Here is an 18352-nt window from a genome sequence, read left to right as displayed (position 1 = left end):
TTTAAGCTAAGGCCATATATAATGTCAATTAAAGAATGAAAGAGAAAATAAATGTAATGAATGAGAAACACTGAAAAAAAGGATGTATCTGAATTATGCTGTTGGGAAGGACTATTTAATATAACAGAACAACCAGTAGAATGAACAAATCTGTTTAGAAAGAAATACAACCAGAATAATCCTTAGTAACAAGAAGGGGAAGAATTTTTCTTTGTGTACCTTCCATGTACTTTATACTCGTTGTCAGACGGGAGCAGGCCCTGGAGGATGGCATATTTATATGAGGAAGAATATGGCCTATGTCAAAGAATTGTACATGCAGAAATTGCTGAATGGGTAGGGTGGGACCAGTGGAATTGAATGGTAATGGATTTTTTCATGACCCTTTTAAAGACCATTCCTATGTGTTGTATCTTTTTACCACAAATAAAAAGAATATAAATTTTTAAATAAAAAAAGGTCAGGCAATACTTTGTTCAACTGTACATAAGGGTTGTTGAGTCAGAACTGATTTGACAGCATCTGACAAAAATAGATGTGTGTGTATCCATGTATCTATATATGTATACATAATATTTAACCTCTCACAAATATGTTTATTCAATAATATCATGGGTTTTTTTAACAAAGTAAAAATGTAAAGGGAAAAGAGAAAGTGAAACAAGCCAACGAGTGTCTCAACTGCAAAGTGATGTCTGGTGTCTGTTTGCTGCTGTTTCCCTCCTTTCCCATCGGAGTGAAGACGTGAACAAGAAAGGAGGATGCTGGGACACAGGGAAGGATTGGTGCATCTTCAAATGTCAATGACATATTGACAGATGGTTTCCGTACTGGCTCGGAATGGAGGGTAATTGTCTCTTCACAAGCCATTTCTAACGTGGTGGCCACTAATGGTGCCCGTGGAGAGAGAGTCGTCCTACCCATCATTACTGTGAGTGTGTGATAGTTGTTGGTATTTTTCCACCTCCCCATCTTCTAGGGAGTTTAAAGAATTGCAGTTCTGGCATCCTGAAGGACAGGGACATCTGACGGCCTCTGCCTATGAATTATGATCACAATTGATGATCACATTTCATTGCTGATACCAGACCCTCTATGCCAGCGGTTCTCAACCTGTGGGTCGAGACCCCTTTGGGGGTCAAACTACCCTTTCAGAGGGGTCACCGATTCACAACAGTAACAAAATTATAGTTATGAAGCATCCATGAAAATAATTTTGTGGTTGGGGGGCACCACAACATGAGCAACTGTATGGAAGGGTCACGGCATTAGGAAGGTTGAGAACCGCTGCTCTAGACTCAACTCACTTCCACTGAGTGAACTCTGACTCTTGGCGAGCGTACAGGACAGAGTAGACCTCCAAACCCTGGGAGTTTCTGAAACGTTAAATCTTTATGGGAGTAGAAAGCTTCCTCTGTCTCCCTCAGAGTAGCTGGCAGTTTCAAACTGCTGACCTTGAGATAAGCAAGCCAATGAGTATCTACTATGTCACCAGGCTCCCAGACCCTCCAGATCCCTCTTTGTCAGGCACCGCTAATAAGGACAGTCAAGATCGTAGTGGCTCCACCTGCTTGGGGTTGAAGGGGTCAGTGGAACCCTTTCTGATGCTCAGTCAACATATGGACTATAATTGTGGCTGTTTTTCTCCTGCAGGACAGCTAAGTCTTCCCTACAGATAAGCCAATGGAAGGTGTGGGCTGAATTGTGCCTCCCGAGAGAGGAATTGGAATCCTAGCCGGCTGGCTGTAACCCTTGGGGAACGAGGTTTCCTCTGCTTTGTTCACGAGGCCACAGTGGTGTAGGGGTTGTCCTAAATCTAATCACTTCTGAGTGGTAAGGAGCAGCAAGGAGGCAGGAGCAGGCAGACCTACAGGCATGAGACGCACATCCCAGAGAGGCAGAAGCACCTGTGTGGCCTCCAGGGAGTCGACGGAGCTCAGGCGGAGACCAGGATCTCCACCCAGAGCAGAGAGCCTGCACCTCCACCAGGTGCCCTGAATCTAGAGGATTATTCTCCTCAACCGGGAGACAGGAAAGGTCTGTTCCTGAAAGCCATGCTACAGAGTCTGTCTGGGACAACAGCAGCAAGCAACTAGACCGCTTTGCTGTTCAGTCCGCATCTTCCTGGCTGGAGGATTGAAATAAGAATCTGAGTTTGGCAAATACACCCTCATCGAGGGGCTTCCTGGGATGTGGAATTTCAGTGCAAAAAGTACAAGAATTCAAATACAATCAAATTGTTGAGGATGGCTCGGGACACAGGAGTATCTCTTTCTGTTCTCCACACAGACAGTCCTTCGAGTCAGATTCCACTGCAAGATGCCTACGAACAACCCCACCCTCAACACCCCCCCCACACACACCCGACACACACACACACACACACACACACACACACACACACACACACACACACACACACACCTGCCTACCTGCAGGGTGCCCCATGATCATGTGAAGGAACCAGCACCTTCCCGCTACCTGGGGCAGACCCTAGGGTGGGGCTGTCAGCCAGGGTCCTGTGGGTGGGTCCCGGAAGGGAAGGGTTTTGGTGATCACCCAGCTGGAGGCTGTTCAAACCCTGAGCCTCCGGGAACAAGGACGGGCTATGCCTTCCCCGAAGTGCGCCCCGCAGAGGTGCACGCTCTCCTCCCGGGAGCAGCGGGATGTGCTGACCCAGAACCAGGATCAGGATGCCAGCAGGGCTGCAGGGGCTGCAGTGCGCATGGGGTCCAGAACCACCGGGTTCGAGAGCATCACATGAATCCCCAACAGGATCCAGGGGGCCAAGGGCCCTCGGACAGCTGACTTCCAGCCCCAGGGTCTGCCACTTGCCTGGGGGCCTGGTTTCCTGCCAGCCGCACCCCCCAACCAGCTCCGGAGGCATCTTCTCCACTAGGGACCCAGGGAGCTTCAACCAGGACCCAGAGTGCGGGGTCCCTGGACAGGCCACCCTGGTCACCCACGGGCTGGGTCCTCACCCCCGGGAAGTCCACCAGAGCTGTCCTATGACCCAGGAGATGCAGTTCGATCCTTCAACCCACCACACGGGTCCTGCCACCTACCACCTGGGTCCTGACCCCGAGGAGCTGGAACCTGACGAGCGGGTGCTTGATGTTTGCACCCACGAGATGGAGTTTGTCACCCAGCATCGGGACCTTTACGCTGGACCTTCCAGCCCACCGCACCCTGTTGACAGTCCTCTCTCCCCCACGACTTCGAGGGCACCCGACCCACACTAATGACCTGACAGTGGGCCCTGCGCGAGCCTAGAGCTCATCTAGGACGCAGAAGGGGCTTAGGGTGGTGGGGCCAGCAAACACCTCCTCGCAATCCCGCCGCCGCCGAGAGCCAGCGGGGACCCTGAACTGGCGCCACCAGTTTCCATCACTGGTGACTCTCCATGTGTCCCCGGCGCGCCTGTGACTGTGCCGCCTTCGTCATTTGAGTGGCGTGTGTGCCTCCCTGCCGCGTGTTTAGCAGGGGGGATTAGGTATTTCTATCCTTAAAAAAAAATAACTAAGTTCATTAAGATACAAACAATGTATAACTAGGGACAAAAACAGGATGCATGCATTCTAAAATAAAATAACGATTTCGGTCAAAAAAAAGAAAGAAACTTAAACACAAAACCAAACTCCCGGCCATGAATTCCATTCCGACATACCAGTGGCCCAACAGGACAGAGCACCCAACCCTGAGACTCTGGATCTTTATGGGAGCCGAAAATCCCATCTTTCCTCCTGGGAAGCAACTGGTGGTTAGCAGCCAGAGGCGTTAAACATGCACATGAAACTGGCCCACAGCCAGCAGGGTTGGCCCATGGGATCCCTCCAATTTGCCCTTCCTCTCTCTCACCTGCAAACTGGTGGGGAATCAGCATTCCGGCTGCGACGTCGCTAGTGGTGTCAGGAGTGAACTTGTCTGACAGCACCGTGATGGAGCTCCTTGGAACCCGATTGGAAATGCACAGGGCAGTGGAGAGTCCGATCACACCAGCCCCGACCACTGCGATCCGCACTGGCCTGCCAGGGGGATCCATGGGCCTGCCAGGGGGAGACACAGGCTGTGAACCAGGTGGAGAGTTTGGCCCCAATGTCTCAACAACAGACCTTTCCTGTAAACAGTTCTCATGGGATACAGAGAGCGCCCCTTCCAGCTCTTCTCTGCCTTCAAGGTCAGGGTGTGGGCAACAAGGCCTCTAGAAAGCGGTGAGGTTTGAGACTTCATCAGCTCCAAAGTGGCCGGATTGGCCTCCAGAGCCCACTAGGAGGTAGGTATGCATTTTAAGGGAGTTCTTCTCATTCTGTTCCATTTCACTCGTGGGTTCTCTCTAGGAGCCACTGTGAGGGGTGGGCTGGGTGTGGGTGTGTGAAGTAAGCAAGCTAGGCAAGGGCAGCAGGGCTGAGATCTCTGCCCACCCCCCAAATCACGGAGGAGTCATTCAGAGGGTATGTCTCATGAGCCATGTAGAGCTCAAGTCTTGCTGTTCATAACACCTGTGCACATTCACTCAGCTCTGCACCCTTCATTCTCATCAGAAACCAGTCTCCTCCCAGCTTCTCCGCCTTGGCCACCGCCATCACCTTCAGCCTGGCAGAGCATTCCTTTGCAGTCAGCGTACCTGGTTTCCTCTCTGGGCTCAGCCAAGGACGGTAATGTGGGGAGTGCCAGGGTCTCCCAGCCTCAACTCCCTTTCCTGTGACCAAACTCACCTTACCCAGGGGTACACGCGTGCGCGTACGCACACTCCCCCCCCACACACAAATTACCCCACTGCCATCCAGACTGATAGTGACCTCCAGAATGGAGTAGAGCTGCCCCCACAGGGTTCCCAAGGCTGTGGCTCTTTACAGAATAGGTGCCCCATCTTTCTCCTATGGAGCCGCTGGTGGGTTTGAAACACTGGCCTTTCAGTCAGCAGCTGAGCACTTACTTAACCGCTGGACCACCAGGGCTCCTTATCTGTAAAGCTGACCAAATGAACTCCTTATTAGGTCCTTGAGGTTGTGAAGACAAGAGAGACCCACCGAGGTTTCCTCACAAGAGGGGCCCCTTTGTGGGGCATTCCTATCAAGAGCCAGCAGGTGATCTCTCCGGAGCCTCCCTAGATGTCAGCTTTCCTATCTGCCTTTCCACTCCTGTCTAACGCTCTGTCCCAGGTCTAAGCTGCAGAGGAAATGCAATGGGAACAGCTGCCCACTGCCCAGGGCGGCAGCTCTGGGGGCTATGGAGGACCTCACCAGCTGACACTGTCAGTGCAGAGGGCACCAAAATGACTCTCTATGCAACTGCTGTGCAATGTTTCAGCAAAATCTATTCTCATGGGGGGGGGGGGGAGACCCAAACTCCCCTTTTTATAGTTACAAGGGGTCCTGTTGGCACTGTCATTAAAATCGACATTTGACGTTGTTTCCAGTGCCAACAAGTCGGTCTGACTCTTAGTGACCCCAGGAACTACAAAAGGAAACAGCATCTTTGTTGAGCCAGCCTCGCAGTCTTGTATGTTTGAGCCCGTTGCTACCGCCACTGTGTCTACCACCTGGTCAAGGGCCTTCTCCCTTTTCTCGGCCCCTCCACTTCCCCAAGCACGATGACCGGTCTCTCCTAACAATGTGTCCAAAGCTTGCACTGAGACAGCCAGGAGAGTTGCATTTTATAGCTTCTCTTCTTTTTCACATACTCCCACTTTGCTTTTGCATTGTGCAGCGCTGTGCGATCACACCACCTGGAGTGTATAAACCAGAGGTCAATGAATGCCAGCACAGGACGGTGAAAGAGGTAAGATTGAAATCACTCAGGGCACTGGCTGGGTTCACGGTCCAGTAGGTCAAGAGAGCAGATGACAGCTCAAGAAACCAATCTCACTGCTGCTGAGTCGGCGCTGAGCCTTCGTGGCCTGACAGGAAGAGCGGAGCGGCCCCTGTGGGTTTCTGAGGCTGGAGTGTAAGTCTTCACACGTGCAGACAGCCTCCTCTTTCCCCCACAGAGGGGCTGGTAGTTTCAAACTGCGGACCTTATGGTGAGCAGCCCAGCGTGTCACAATCCATTATGCCACCAGTGCTGGAGGGTCCCCAGTGGATAAAGCTGGTCCTTCTGATGTTGGCAGGGCAGCAAAGAGTGGAAAGGGAAAGCTTAAAAGCAGCCTCCATCCTGTAAACGCGATGAGACGCTGAGGAGGAGGAGGAGGTGCATGTCGGTTCTACATCGTGTTTAGCAGAAGCCGTGCAAACAAAGCTTTTCAGCGGGGCGGCGAGACAAGATGCCCAGGCCAAAGGAGGAAAAGTGCTCCAGCTTTCAAAAGAGAGCTTTACAAGATGAGACCACATGGGCAAGAACCGATAGTGCTTTTGCTGCCAACTTGTTGCCATTCATGCTGCGGATAGGATGTGCGACTGGGTTTCCTAAGCGATGGAGACCGAGTCTGAAAACACATAACCATGAGAACACAACCAAGAAAACACATAACCGTGAGAGCCAAAAAGCACCTCCAGTACCTTGAAAAAGTCTACAATGTGGGCAGCAGGACTGAGGTTGCACAAAACCACTGACCCCCAAACTATTCCTGAGATGGAAATGAAGAAGAAAGGGGGGAGGAGGGAGGGACATCTGGACAGGCCGCTTGGTGCCCCATCAGTCTCGTCAAGCAGGGTCCATTCGTCCCCATGGTCTCGTGAAGACAGACACTCTTCATTGAATCAAAGCAACGTTCTTAACACAGTTCATGGTGGAGGTGCTTTGAAAATGTGGTCCAGTGCTGGAAGAGCACCTAATGAGATTCAACCAGAGCCCATGGAAGCCTAGGGAATCAGCCTCTCAGCTTGCACCAAAACCCCAGAACGAGTTTACTAGTGTCCTGGAAACTCCTGCACAGAGAAGCTTGTCCTGGACATAAAGCCTGCGAAGGACTGTGGGATCATAGCCGACAACATTCCTGACACTCTAGCAGGGCATTCTAGCAGGACAGCTGGAGTGATCCGATATGTGAAACTCAGAAAGAGAACAGTTGAAATGAAAGGAGTCCTTCTAGGATTTTTGTCCCCCTATTGAAGGGCAAAACGTTGCTGCTCTCAGTTCTGACCGTCTTGAAAAGCATTGTCGAGAAGAGATGCACTGGGCACGTCTGTGTCACACGCAGGTTTACAATGCGATGAACTGGACGCATGCGTCTGTGCCACACTCGGGTTCACGACGAGGCTCGGCTACAGCTGACCTTCAGGGAGGTGTACAGGTCATCCGGGAGGGAAACCGCAAGAGGGGTGCTTGTCCTGGATGTGTGGCACGTTCCCTTAAGCTGGTGCAGTCGGGGCTTTCTTGGTGAAGACGCATCTTGGGTGACACGTTCGGAACTCTTGGGACAATGTTTTTCTTCTTTTGCTGTTTCCACCTAAAGAGTCTGTAGGGGAAATTCCACTAGTTTTTCAAGTCATTGTTCTCCCACCAACATGTTCCCCGAACAGGTGGGAGCCTTCTCATCTTAATGGACAACACTGGAGTGTCAAGGTAACCGCTTTCAGCAACACACTGAAGTGCTCACCGGGCAGCCAGTTACGCCAGATTAAAAAAATTAATAAAAAGTCAATAAACGTGTGACAGTGATTGAGATGCTCTCTCTGAGATTCATGGGAAGTTTTAGATGGACGAGGAGGAGCAGCACAAAATCAATTGCCCTGCTGCCTGTGTGCTGACTTTTCTGTGCTACCCGCACTCCTGCTAAAGGGCTTCAGAAAGGTAATCTTACACAGACGACAGGACCTGAAGACTTAGGGTTAACTCTCCAGACTGTGGTGAGTTAGCCTTTTCTGCACCTGGAGCGCAGTCGCCTAGTGCAGCGCCCAACTGAACAGGGGCTTTAAAAATCTGACGAGCATGAATTGGAGAAAAGAGAAGAGCCAGGTTCAAGAAGAAGCTGGCAGGGAATGGGGAGCAGGGAAGTGTTGTTGAACTCACCGAGCGAGTAGGAAATCAGAGGCTGCTGTCTGAGTGCATCGCTCATTCTGAACTCCTGATCAAATCAGGAGTCATTAAGGAATCCATCGCCATGCCCGAGGCTGTTCAAGTGATGAGTCTCATTGGAAGAAGCGCCACTGAAGAAGAGGGAACAGTATCCTTTCCAACACTGACCTGGTTCTAGGATGAAGGGTCTGAGAGTGAGCCTTTACTAAGAATACCAAGCCTGAGCAGGCCCCGGAAGGCAGCAGGTTTGATCTGGAAGGAGGCAGAGTGGGCAACATTCAACATTCTGACACGCATAGCTGAGCTGGACCTCATAGAATCTCTCTCCACCCTTTGACTAAGTCCAGAATGCTTTCTGACACTCTGTGTGCTATGGCTTCAAGTGAGAGAAGTTTTAAAGGTGAAACTTATAAAGGATTCCTGATCTCTCACAGGACAGCATTATGTTGACAGGGAACTGCCAGAGGTTTGGGTCAGATTCAGAAAAGGATGTGGAACAAGGAATATATCATTGCTGATATCAGATGGTTCTTGGGTGAAAGCAGAGAGTACCCGAAAAACATTTACTTCTGTTTTATTGACTATGCAAAGGCATTTGATGATGAAGATCATGGCAAACTAGCAAACTGGAGAGGAATTCTGAAACACGTCATTGTGTACATGCTGAACTTGTATATGGATCGAGAGGCAGTGGTGGGAATAAAACAAGTTCATACTGCATAGCTCCAATCAAGAAAGGTGTGCATCAAGGTGGTGTCCCCTCACCACACTAATTCAACATGTATGCTGAGCAAATAATCAGAGAAGCCAGATTACATGAAAAAAAAAAAACAAACACACTAGGAGTAGAGGAAGCCTTATAAATAACCAGGAATATGTCGGTAACAACCTTGCTTACTGAAGTGAGGAGGACTTGAAGCGCTTGCTGATAAAGACCAGGGATCACAGCCTTTGGAATGGATGACAGCTCAATGTCAAGAAGACCAAAATCCTCACAACGGGGCCAATAAGTAGCAATGCCATAAATGGAGAAATGGTTGAAGTTGTCAAGGATTTGGCCTTGCTTGGATCCACCATTAATATTTGTGGCAGCAGCATCAAGAGCTCAAACAAGACCTCTTTAGAGTATTGAAAAACAAGGGTGCTCCTTTGAGGACTAAGGTGCCAAGCCGTGCTATTTTCAATTGTCTCATATGCATGTAAAAACTAGATATTGACTAAGGAAGATGAAAGAAGAATTAATGTAGTTAATTGTGGTGCTGGAGAAGAATATTTAAAGTACCCTGGACGCCCAAAAGGACAACCAAATCTATCTTGGAAGAAGCAAAGCCAGAGTGCTCCTTTGAGGCAAGGCCAGCGAGTCTTCTTCTTACATACTTTGGACACTTGGTCAGGACAGACCAGTCCCTAGAGAAGAGCAGCATGCTTGGTAAAGTAGAGGGGCGGGGATGAAGAAGGCCCTCAAGAGGGAGTGGCACGGTAGCATAAGAATGATTGTGAGGATGGAGCGGGACCGGGCCATGTTTCCTACGGTTGTACACATCGTCACTATGAGTCAGCACCAACACAACAGCACCTAACAACAACATGACATTCAGTGATTGACTCCTTATGAGTAACATTAAAACAAACAAACAAAAATACGACGGAGGATTCTCTGTGGCCTGCACAGGAGGAGATGCGTGGGGGAGAGCAGCACCATGGATCACTGCATCCGGTGATGCCATCCTAGAAACACCCCTGTGTGGCCCTCCTTGTGGGACAAAACTCTAGAGTCCTGGTGGTAGACATGTGATCACATGTTTGACTGATAACTGCCAAGGTCAGAAGTTCGAAACCACCAGGAGCTCCTCCAAAGAAAGACAGAACTAGCACAGAGAATCCAGGACAGAATATCTCCTCAGGCCCAATAATGAGAGTAGTGGTACCAGGAGGGTAAGGGAAAGGTGGGAGGAGAAAGGAGGAACCAACCACAATAATTTACACATATCCACCTCCCTGGGGGACAGACAACAGAAAAGTGGGTGAAGGGAGACATCAGTCAGTGTAAAACATGAAAATAAAATGATGAATTATCAAAGGTTCGTGAGGGAGGGGGGAGGGAGGGGAAAATGAGCAGTTGAGACCAAGGGCTCAAGTAGAAAGAAAATGTTTTGAGAATGATGATGGCAACAAATATACAAATGTGTTTGACACAATGGATGGATGGAGTGTGATAAGAGTGGTATGAGCCCCCAATAAAATGATTTTTAAAGAAATGCAAACACAAGGTACAGAGTTATAAATAAATAAGACAGTGCTTTAATTTTCATTAATTTTGCTTTAGTTTTCATTTTTCACTGTTCATGAAGTTTTAATTTTCAGGAATATAAATTGTGCTCCCCCCCCCCAAAAAAAAGACAGGACTGTCTACTCCTGTAAAGAGTCACAGCCTCAGAAACTCATGGAAACAGCTCTACCCTGTCCTTTAGGGTCACTGTGTGTCAGAATTGACTCGATAGCAGTGAGTTTGAGATTGGGTTAAACAGCTTTTAAACCTCCTTATAATAGGTGCCATCTTCTGACCAAAGAGGAATGGCCAGGACCTTGGGCTGCAAGGTACAAATCACACAAAAGCTAGCCTTTCCTCGGGAGGAGATGGGGCCGTCCCCTACAGCGAGGGCTCTGAGGAGGCAAGCATGAGGGCTGTCCAGGTTCTCTGACAGGAGGTTCGCACACTAGGAGACGTAATGGGGCTTACTGCGTGTTGCCCTGATCACTAATGGCATACGATACACTTGTACGCTTGATCTCCCTCCAGTGGGTTGGCTTGCTGAGGAGAAACAGGATAGTTAGGGCAGAGGAAGGAGAGGGGAAATATCTGGGGCAAGGGGAAGACCAGGGGACAGTCCCAAGGGAGGCAGCCCTCACGGATGCCATAGAGGAGGGACCTCAAACTTTTTAAACAGGGAGCCAATTCACTGTCCCTCAGACCAATGGAGGGTCAGACTATAGTTTAAAAAGAAAACTATGAACAAATTCCTATGCACACTGCACATATCTTATTTTGAAGTTAAAAAAAAAGGGCAAAAACACCCGGCAGGCAGGATAAATGTCCTCGGCGGGCTGCATGTGACCCGCAGACCGTAGTTTGAGGACCCCTGCCCTACAGGTTCCACCTGTCTCCATGCTGGCAGCATTGCTTCGCATCAGCCTTCCCTGCCCAGGCACTTTCTAAAATCACTGTAATAAATCAAATTCAGAGGGGAAGCCATCTGTGACTAACAATAACCAGATGCCAGGGAGAAGTGTGAGCCAGCAAGATGAGTGAGCTTGGCACTGTGACCCATTTGTCACTCTGATACAGGCCCATTGAGCGCCCCCTTTGCCCCCCAGGTCCCCTTAGAGCACACAGAACGACCCTGAGTGGCAAGCAGGAGGAGTCAAGTACCTGTCTCAGAAAAAGCAGCCTGGGAACCCACAGTAGCCTCTGGCACCAACACTTGTTTCCCAGTGAGCGCTTGGTCGAATGCCCTGCAAGACAGACAGGAAGTAAAAGCAAAACTGCTTCCCATTGGGGAACGTGTTAAGGACATACCCTCTAAACTCACTCTCCATTGGCCCGCACACCCGTGTCTCTGTCACTTATTCCCCTGGAGAAAGGAGCAAATGACCTCATCTTGCAAGCTGCCCTGGAGCCGGTGTCTTCCCCAAGCTGCCGGGAGCTGGTGGCTCGCTCCCACCAACCCTTCCCTTTCTGGCTGGAATCCCCACCCCCACCCCAGCTCCCTCACAGGCTGCGGTTTCTCGGGGTAAATAATGGGCGAAGCTGTCCAATGTCCAACAAGGTCTGGTGGGAAGCAAACACCCTTTCCTCAAGCGTCTACCCAGACTTGTCACTTGTATCCTTTGATGCTCTCCTGGGTCAAGGGCGAGGGGCAGGGGGAGGGCAGAAGAAGGCACTGATCACCAGTGGCTTGTGCAATTGGAGTAGAGATGATTCAGGAGGTGGCCTGGGAGGGAAAGGGAGTGGCTCTTTTGTCCACATGTTCTAAAGAAACCAGCGCTGAAATCTGTGCCCAAGGCACACGACCTTCAACACATTTCTTCTCAGGCTGTGTTGATGTAACACAATCATGATGATACTATTGTGCTTCACATGTATTTTTCATTACTCATGTGCCAGACACACGAATGAGACCATATAAATCCACCCTCCCTGTGAAGCATGTGCTATTATCATTATCCCCAGCCTATAGGTGTGAAATGAGGTAGTGGTGCATCAGTTCTAGAATTCTCCCTCCCCATGAGGAGACCCAGTGGGTTAGGCTGGGCTCTCTAAAGAAGCAAAACATCTCAAGATGTTTATACAGGAAGAACAGAATCTTTACAAGAAAATGGCACACACAGTTGAAAATTGGTCAAGTTCAAGTCCACACAGGTACCAAGTGTGGGGGTCAGCATTTAGGCTGGAGACGTCTCCTTACTCATGCATCTGCGGGCACTGATGAACTCAAAATCAGCAGGAAGGCAACAGGCTGGCGACTGCAGTGGTGAATGAATTCACAGTCAGCAGGTCAGATGGCCAACCACGGCAGACTCCCAGGGTAGGCAGGCAAAGGCAGGCCTTTGAATCAAGTCCAAAGAACTAGAGATTGATGAGCCAGACACGGAATCCAGACCCAGCAAGAAGCCGGCAAGGTTTCCACAGAGTCTATTTTTATAGGAAGTAGGCCACACCCCAAGGAAACCTTTCAATTGCACAAGGCCTGTGACCTGAGGAAGGAGATTTCACACCACCATCCTCTTGGAACTGCGTGCATGCTCACAGCAGATCCCATCATAGCGGAGGCCACACCAGGAAGCATGATTAGGCTTCAACTGTGAACCCACTGAGAAGGCTAGCCCAGCCAAGTTGACACAGACTCAGCTGTCACCCCCAGGTTCCACTCCTGGTCAGTGCCCATGCCCAGCTACCACCCACCTGTCAGTGGAGGCTTGCGTGCTTCTGTGAAGCTGTGTAAGTTCCAGCACAGCTTTCAGACCAGCACAGACTCAGAGAAAGGGCTAGAAATCTAATTCCCAAATGCCATGGGCCTCGGAAGTGTTTCCTTCTGTTCTTTGGGGCCACCATGAGTTGAGAGCCAACACAATAGCTGCAACTGAAGTGGGCAAGTAACCTGAGGCTCCAAGTGCCTAAGGAAAAGCCAAATTCTCACAATCGCTCTTCACTGGCAAAGCCCAGCGTGTCAGACTCCAAGGTACAGACTCTTAACCAAAGTATAGGCAATGACAAAGACCAAGACTGCATAGAAACACCCAGTAGGCTCCTTCAGCTGAGTGTTGGAATAGTACGCAGAGAGCATTAGGACAGATTTAGGGCTGGGCAGACTGCGGTGGAATAGGACAGAGATAAATCATTTCATTTAATCCCCACAGTCCAAAGACAGACATTAAGTATTACCCTGAATTTACAAATGAGGAAATTGTGGTGAACAGAGGTTGATTTGCTAAAGTGGAAAGGACTCAACTCCAGACTTCATATTCTTTTTTTAAAACATTTTATTAGGGGCTCATATAACTCTTTATCACAATCCATGCATACATCAATTGTGTAAAGCACATCTGTACATTCATTGCCCTCATCATTTTCAAAGCATTTGCTCTCCACTTAAGCCCTTGGCATCAGGTCCTCTTTTTTTTGCCCCCATCCCTCCCCATTCCCCCCTCCTTCATGAGCCCTTGATAATTTATAAATTATTATTTTGTCATATCTTTCCCTGTCCAACGTCTCCCTTCACCCCCTTTTCTGTTGCTCATCCCCCAGGGAGGAGGTCACAGGTAGATCCTTGTAATCGGTTCTGTCTTTCCTACCCACTCTCCCTCTACCCTTCCCAGTATCGCCACTCACAACCCTGGTCCTGAAGGTATCATCTGCCCTGGATTCCCTGTGATTCCAGTTCCTATTTGTACCAGTTTACCTCCTCTGGTCTAGCCAGACTTGCAAGGTAGAATTCGGATCATGATAGTGGGGTGGGGAGGAAGCATTTAGGTCCTAGAGGAAAGTTGTATTTTTCTTCGGTGCTATATCGCACCTTGACTGACTCATCTCCTCCCCTAGACCCTTCTACAAAGGGATCTCCAGTGGCCAACAAGTGGGCTTTGGGTCTCCACTCTTAATTTCCCCCTTCATTCACTATGGTGAGATTTTTTTTTGTTGTTGTTCTGATGATGTCTTATACCTGATTCCTTGACATGACGCCCCTCACTGACCCATGGCCCTGCGGGGGACAGTACCAGAGACACAGTGTGGGTATTGCGCCTGATCTGATCCCACCACACTGAGGCAAAGCACTGGGGGAGTGCTGCAGAACAGCAAGGGAATGGAGCAGCAAGGTCCCCAGGGAATGCTTAAGGTGGATTTTGCCCCAACAGACTGGACTGGAAAACACTCCTAAAGGCCAACAAATGATCCTTGAACTAACTACAAGCTTTTCTTTCTTGTTGTTTGTTGTCAGTGGCTTGTTGTTGTTTTGCTGTATATTGTTGCTTGATTTTGCTCTGTCTTGTTTTTGTGCATGTTATTATCTCCACAGGTCTGTCTAAATAAGATAAGCTGGATGAACAATCTGGAGGAAAAACAATGGGTCCGACAGTTCCGGGGGGAAATGGGATAGGGGGAGGTGGGGGAGAAGAAAGTGGTGTTAACAAACCCAGGGACAAGGGAACAACAAGGGATCCAAATTGGTGGTGAGGTGGGTGTGGGAGGCCTGGTAGACATGATCAAGGGTAATGTAACAAAGAGGTATTGCTGAAACCCAGGTGGGGACGAAGCATGATAGTAGGACAAGAGGAAAGTCAAGGGAAATAGAGGAAAGAGCTGGGAGACAAAGGGCATTTATAGAGGTCTAGATAAAGACATGCCAAAATGCAAATATATTTATATATGAGGATGGGGAAATAGATCTATGTGCCTATATTTATAGATTTAGTATTAAGGTAGCAGAAAGTCATTGAGCCTCCACTCAAGTACTCCCTCAATGCAAGAATACTTTCTTCTATTAAATTGTCATTCTATGATGCTCACCTTCCCAACACAACCGCTGAAGACAAAGTGGGTGAATAAGCAAACGTGGTGAAGAAAGCTGATGGTGCCCGGCTATCAAAAGATAAAACGTCTGGGGTCTTAAAGGCTTGAAGGTAAACAAGAGGCCATCTAGTTGAGAAGCAACAAAGCCCACATGGAAGAACACACCAGCCTGTGCGATCACGAGGTGTCAAAGGGATCAGGTATGACAGACTTCGTATTCTTAGGCTTCTATGCTTCCCACACACATGCCCTTGGAGTGAAATCAATGCTCATCGTTAAAGCAGAAGGGCACTGTCGGAAGTTCACCTCTGTGTATGTGGTTTGTTCTTTTAGCTTCCGTTGCCATGGGGAAGTGCTCCTTGGACCTTGGACGACTGGCAACAGAGCAGATGTGCTATCATGGTCCATTCCTGCTCTTGGTGGCCCCATGGGTGCGGGGCAGAACTGCTCCATAGAGTTCTCCAGGCTGCGATCTCTCTGAAGCAGACATCAGACTTATCTTCTGAGGTTCAAATGAGAAACGTTTCACGTAAGAGCTAAGCACTTAACCATTTGTAACACCCAGGGGCAGTGCATTCCAATTGATGACTGAGTTCTAATTATAAACACATGTCATCATATTTTTCAAGTATGAAATGAGAGGCTATGTATATTAAGAAATGCTGAAGCTGCAAAGTATATTTAGCTTCTTATGTGGTTATTTATCAACTGTTAGGATAAAAGTTTAATTTTTTCCCAAAGTCTATTTTTACAAGCAAATGACAAAATATATTTATTAAGGTAAAAGCTGAGTAGCAAGAATAACCACCTGCATGTCATTATCTTATGAATTGTAGATATATATTTGTATTCAATAACATAAAGTAGGTCTTAATAAAATTTATTTTTAAATGTAATTTTGGGCTCTTAACAGTTCTTATCACAATCCATACATATATCCATTGTGTCAAGCACATCTGTACATATGTTGTCATCATCTCCAAAAGTCTTTTATGAGATCTCTTTTGAATTACAAACATATTCACATTAAGGTTGCCAGATAAAAGTCAATTGCATTACTTTACACCAGCAATAAATAGATGATACTATTATTGGAAGAATATCAACCAAAATAAATTAAATGAATGAGAAAGAATGAAAGAATTTATGTATTTGGATGATGAGGTTGGTAAGGAATATTTAATATAATAAGACAACCAGAAGAATGAACAACTCACCTTTGAAAGAAATACAGCCGGAATAATTGATAGGAGCAAGGATGGGAAGAATTTTCCTGATGTGCTTTATACTTATTGTCTGAAGGGACCAGACCCTACAGGATATCATATTTGACAAAGAAGATTATCTGCAGAAAAGAGGACTTGCAAAGAGACAGATTAACACAGTGGCCGTAACACTAGACTCAAGCATGGCATTTTCCATTGGGAGGATGGTATGAGACCAAGCAATGCAAAAAAAAAAATAAATAAATAAGACTAGAACCTGTGACCATGAATTGTACATGTAGAAATTGTTGAATGGGTCTGGTGGAGCAGGGACTTCCAAATATTTCTGGACCAATGGAACCGAAAGATAATGGGTTTTTTTTTTTTCATGAACCTTTTGAAGACCCTTCCTATGTGTTGTATTTCTTCACCACGAATAAAATGAATATCAATTTTTAAATTAAAAAAGGCCAAGAAATTCTGTCTTATTGTACATAGGGTTGTTGAGCCAGAACTGATGCGACAGCATTCGACAGATGTGTGTATCCATATAAATGTATGCATTTGTAATATTTAATGTCTCTTTCACTTACCAATATGTTTATTAAATAATGTCACAAGTTTTTGAAAAAGAAAAAAATGTAAAGGGAAAAGAGAAAATGAAACAAGCCAACGAGTGTCTCAACTGCAAAGTGATGTCTGGTTTCTATTTGCTGCTGTTTCCCTCCTTTCCCATCGGAGTAAAGGACGTGAACGAGAAAGGAGGATGCTGCTGGGACACAGGGAAGGATCGATACATCTTCAGACATCAAGACATCTTGACGGATGGTTTCCATACTGGCTCAGAATGTAGGGTAATTGTAATCTCTTCACAAGTCATTTCTAACGCGGTGGCCATTAATGGTGCCAGTGGGGAGAAAGTCGTCCTACCCATCATTACTGTGAGTGTGTGATAATTGTTGGTATGTTTCTGCCTCCCCATCTTCTAGGAAGCTTACAGAATTGCAGTTCCAGCATCCTGAAGGACAGGGACATCTGACGGCCTCTGCCTATGAATTATGATCACAATTGATTATCACATTTCATTGCTGATACCAGACCCTCTAGACTCATCTTGCTGTCATTGAGTGAACTCTGGCTCTTGGGGACCACACAGGATAGAGTAGACCTCCTAGCCCCATGGGTTTCTGAGACATTAAATGTTTATGGGAGTAGAAAGTTTCATCTTTCTCCCGCAACGCGGCTTTATGATAAGAAGTTTAGTTTTTTTCCCCAAAACCCTTTATAAGATTATTTTGGATTACAAACACATTCACATCAAGGTTGCCAGATAAAAGTCAATTGCATTGCTTTACACCAGCAATTAATAGATATTTATTGAAGTTTTGAACTGCTGACCTTGAGATAAGCAACCCAATGAGTAATCTATGCCACCAGGGCTCCCCAGATCCCTCTTTGTCAGGCACCGCTAATAAGGACAGTCAAGATCGTAGTGGCTCCACCTGCTTGGGGTTGAAGGGGTTAGTGGAACCCTTACTGATGCTCACTCAACATATGGACTATAATTGGTGGCTGTTTTTCTCCTGCAGGACAGCTGAGTCTTCCCTACAGATAAGCCAATGGAAGGTGTGGGCTGAATTGTGCCTCCCAAGAGAGGAATTGGAATCCTAGCCGGCTGGCTGTAACCCTCGGGGAACGAGGTTTCCTCTGCTTTGTTCACGAGGCCACAGTGGTGTAGGGGTTGTCCTAAATCTAATCACTTCTGAGTGGTAAGGAGCAGCAAGGAGGCAGGAGCAGGCAGACACAAGAATGAGACACATGTCAAAGACATTATCCAATGTGTGTGTGTGTGGGGGGGGGTGGTGGTGTGTGCGCGAAGTAAGCAAGGCAGACAAGGGCAACAGGGCCAAGATCTCTGCCCACCCCCCAAATCACTGAGGAGCAACTCAGAGCGCATGTCCCATGAGCAAATTTAGAGCTGTCTTCCTGTTTAGAACATCTGTGCAAATTCCTGCATCTCTTCTATAACCCTTCATTCTCATCAGAAACCAGTATCCTCTCAGCTTCTGCACCTCTGCCACCACCATCACCTTCAGCCTGTGAGAGCACTCTTGCAGTCAGC

The 18352-nt window shown here is 47.8% G+C and overlaps 1 protein-coding gene across 3 annotated transcripts in view; it reads right to left on the bottom strand.

Annotated features, from left to right (window-relative positions):
- The window catches only part of DDO (D-aspartate oxidase), a 54552-nt gene extending 43058 nt beyond the window's left edge, over positions 1 to 11494 (bottom strand). Inside the window, exons 1-2 of one of the 3 annotated variants that reach the window (XM_075554674.1) lie at positions 11387 to 11494; positions 3859 to 4046 (exon numbers count right to left, since the gene is read on the bottom strand). In XM_075554674.1, coding sequence (XP_075410789.1) covers positions 3859 to 4042 — 184 coding nt within the window. In that variant the 5' untranslated portion in view covers positions 4043 to 4046; positions 11387 to 11494. Of the gene's footprint in view, positions 1 to 3858; positions 4047 to 7950; positions 8121 to 11386 lie in introns of those variants that run through there. The other 2 variants (XM_075554676.1, XM_075554677.1) reach the window with 2 other exon arrangements.
- Positions 11495 to 18352: the final 6858 nt, after the last annotated feature.

Source organism: Tenrec ecaudatus, chromosome 7 (assembly GCF_050624435.1).
Source record: "Tenrec ecaudatus isolate mTenEca1 chromosome 7, mTenEca1.hap1, whole genome shotgun sequence".
Taxonomy (NCBI): Eukaryota; Metazoa; Chordata; class Mammalia; order Afrosoricida; family Tenrecidae; genus Tenrec; species Tenrec ecaudatus.
The sequence above is the reverse complement of the archived record's forward strand: the minus strand, read 5'-3'. Positions and strand labels throughout refer to the sequence as shown.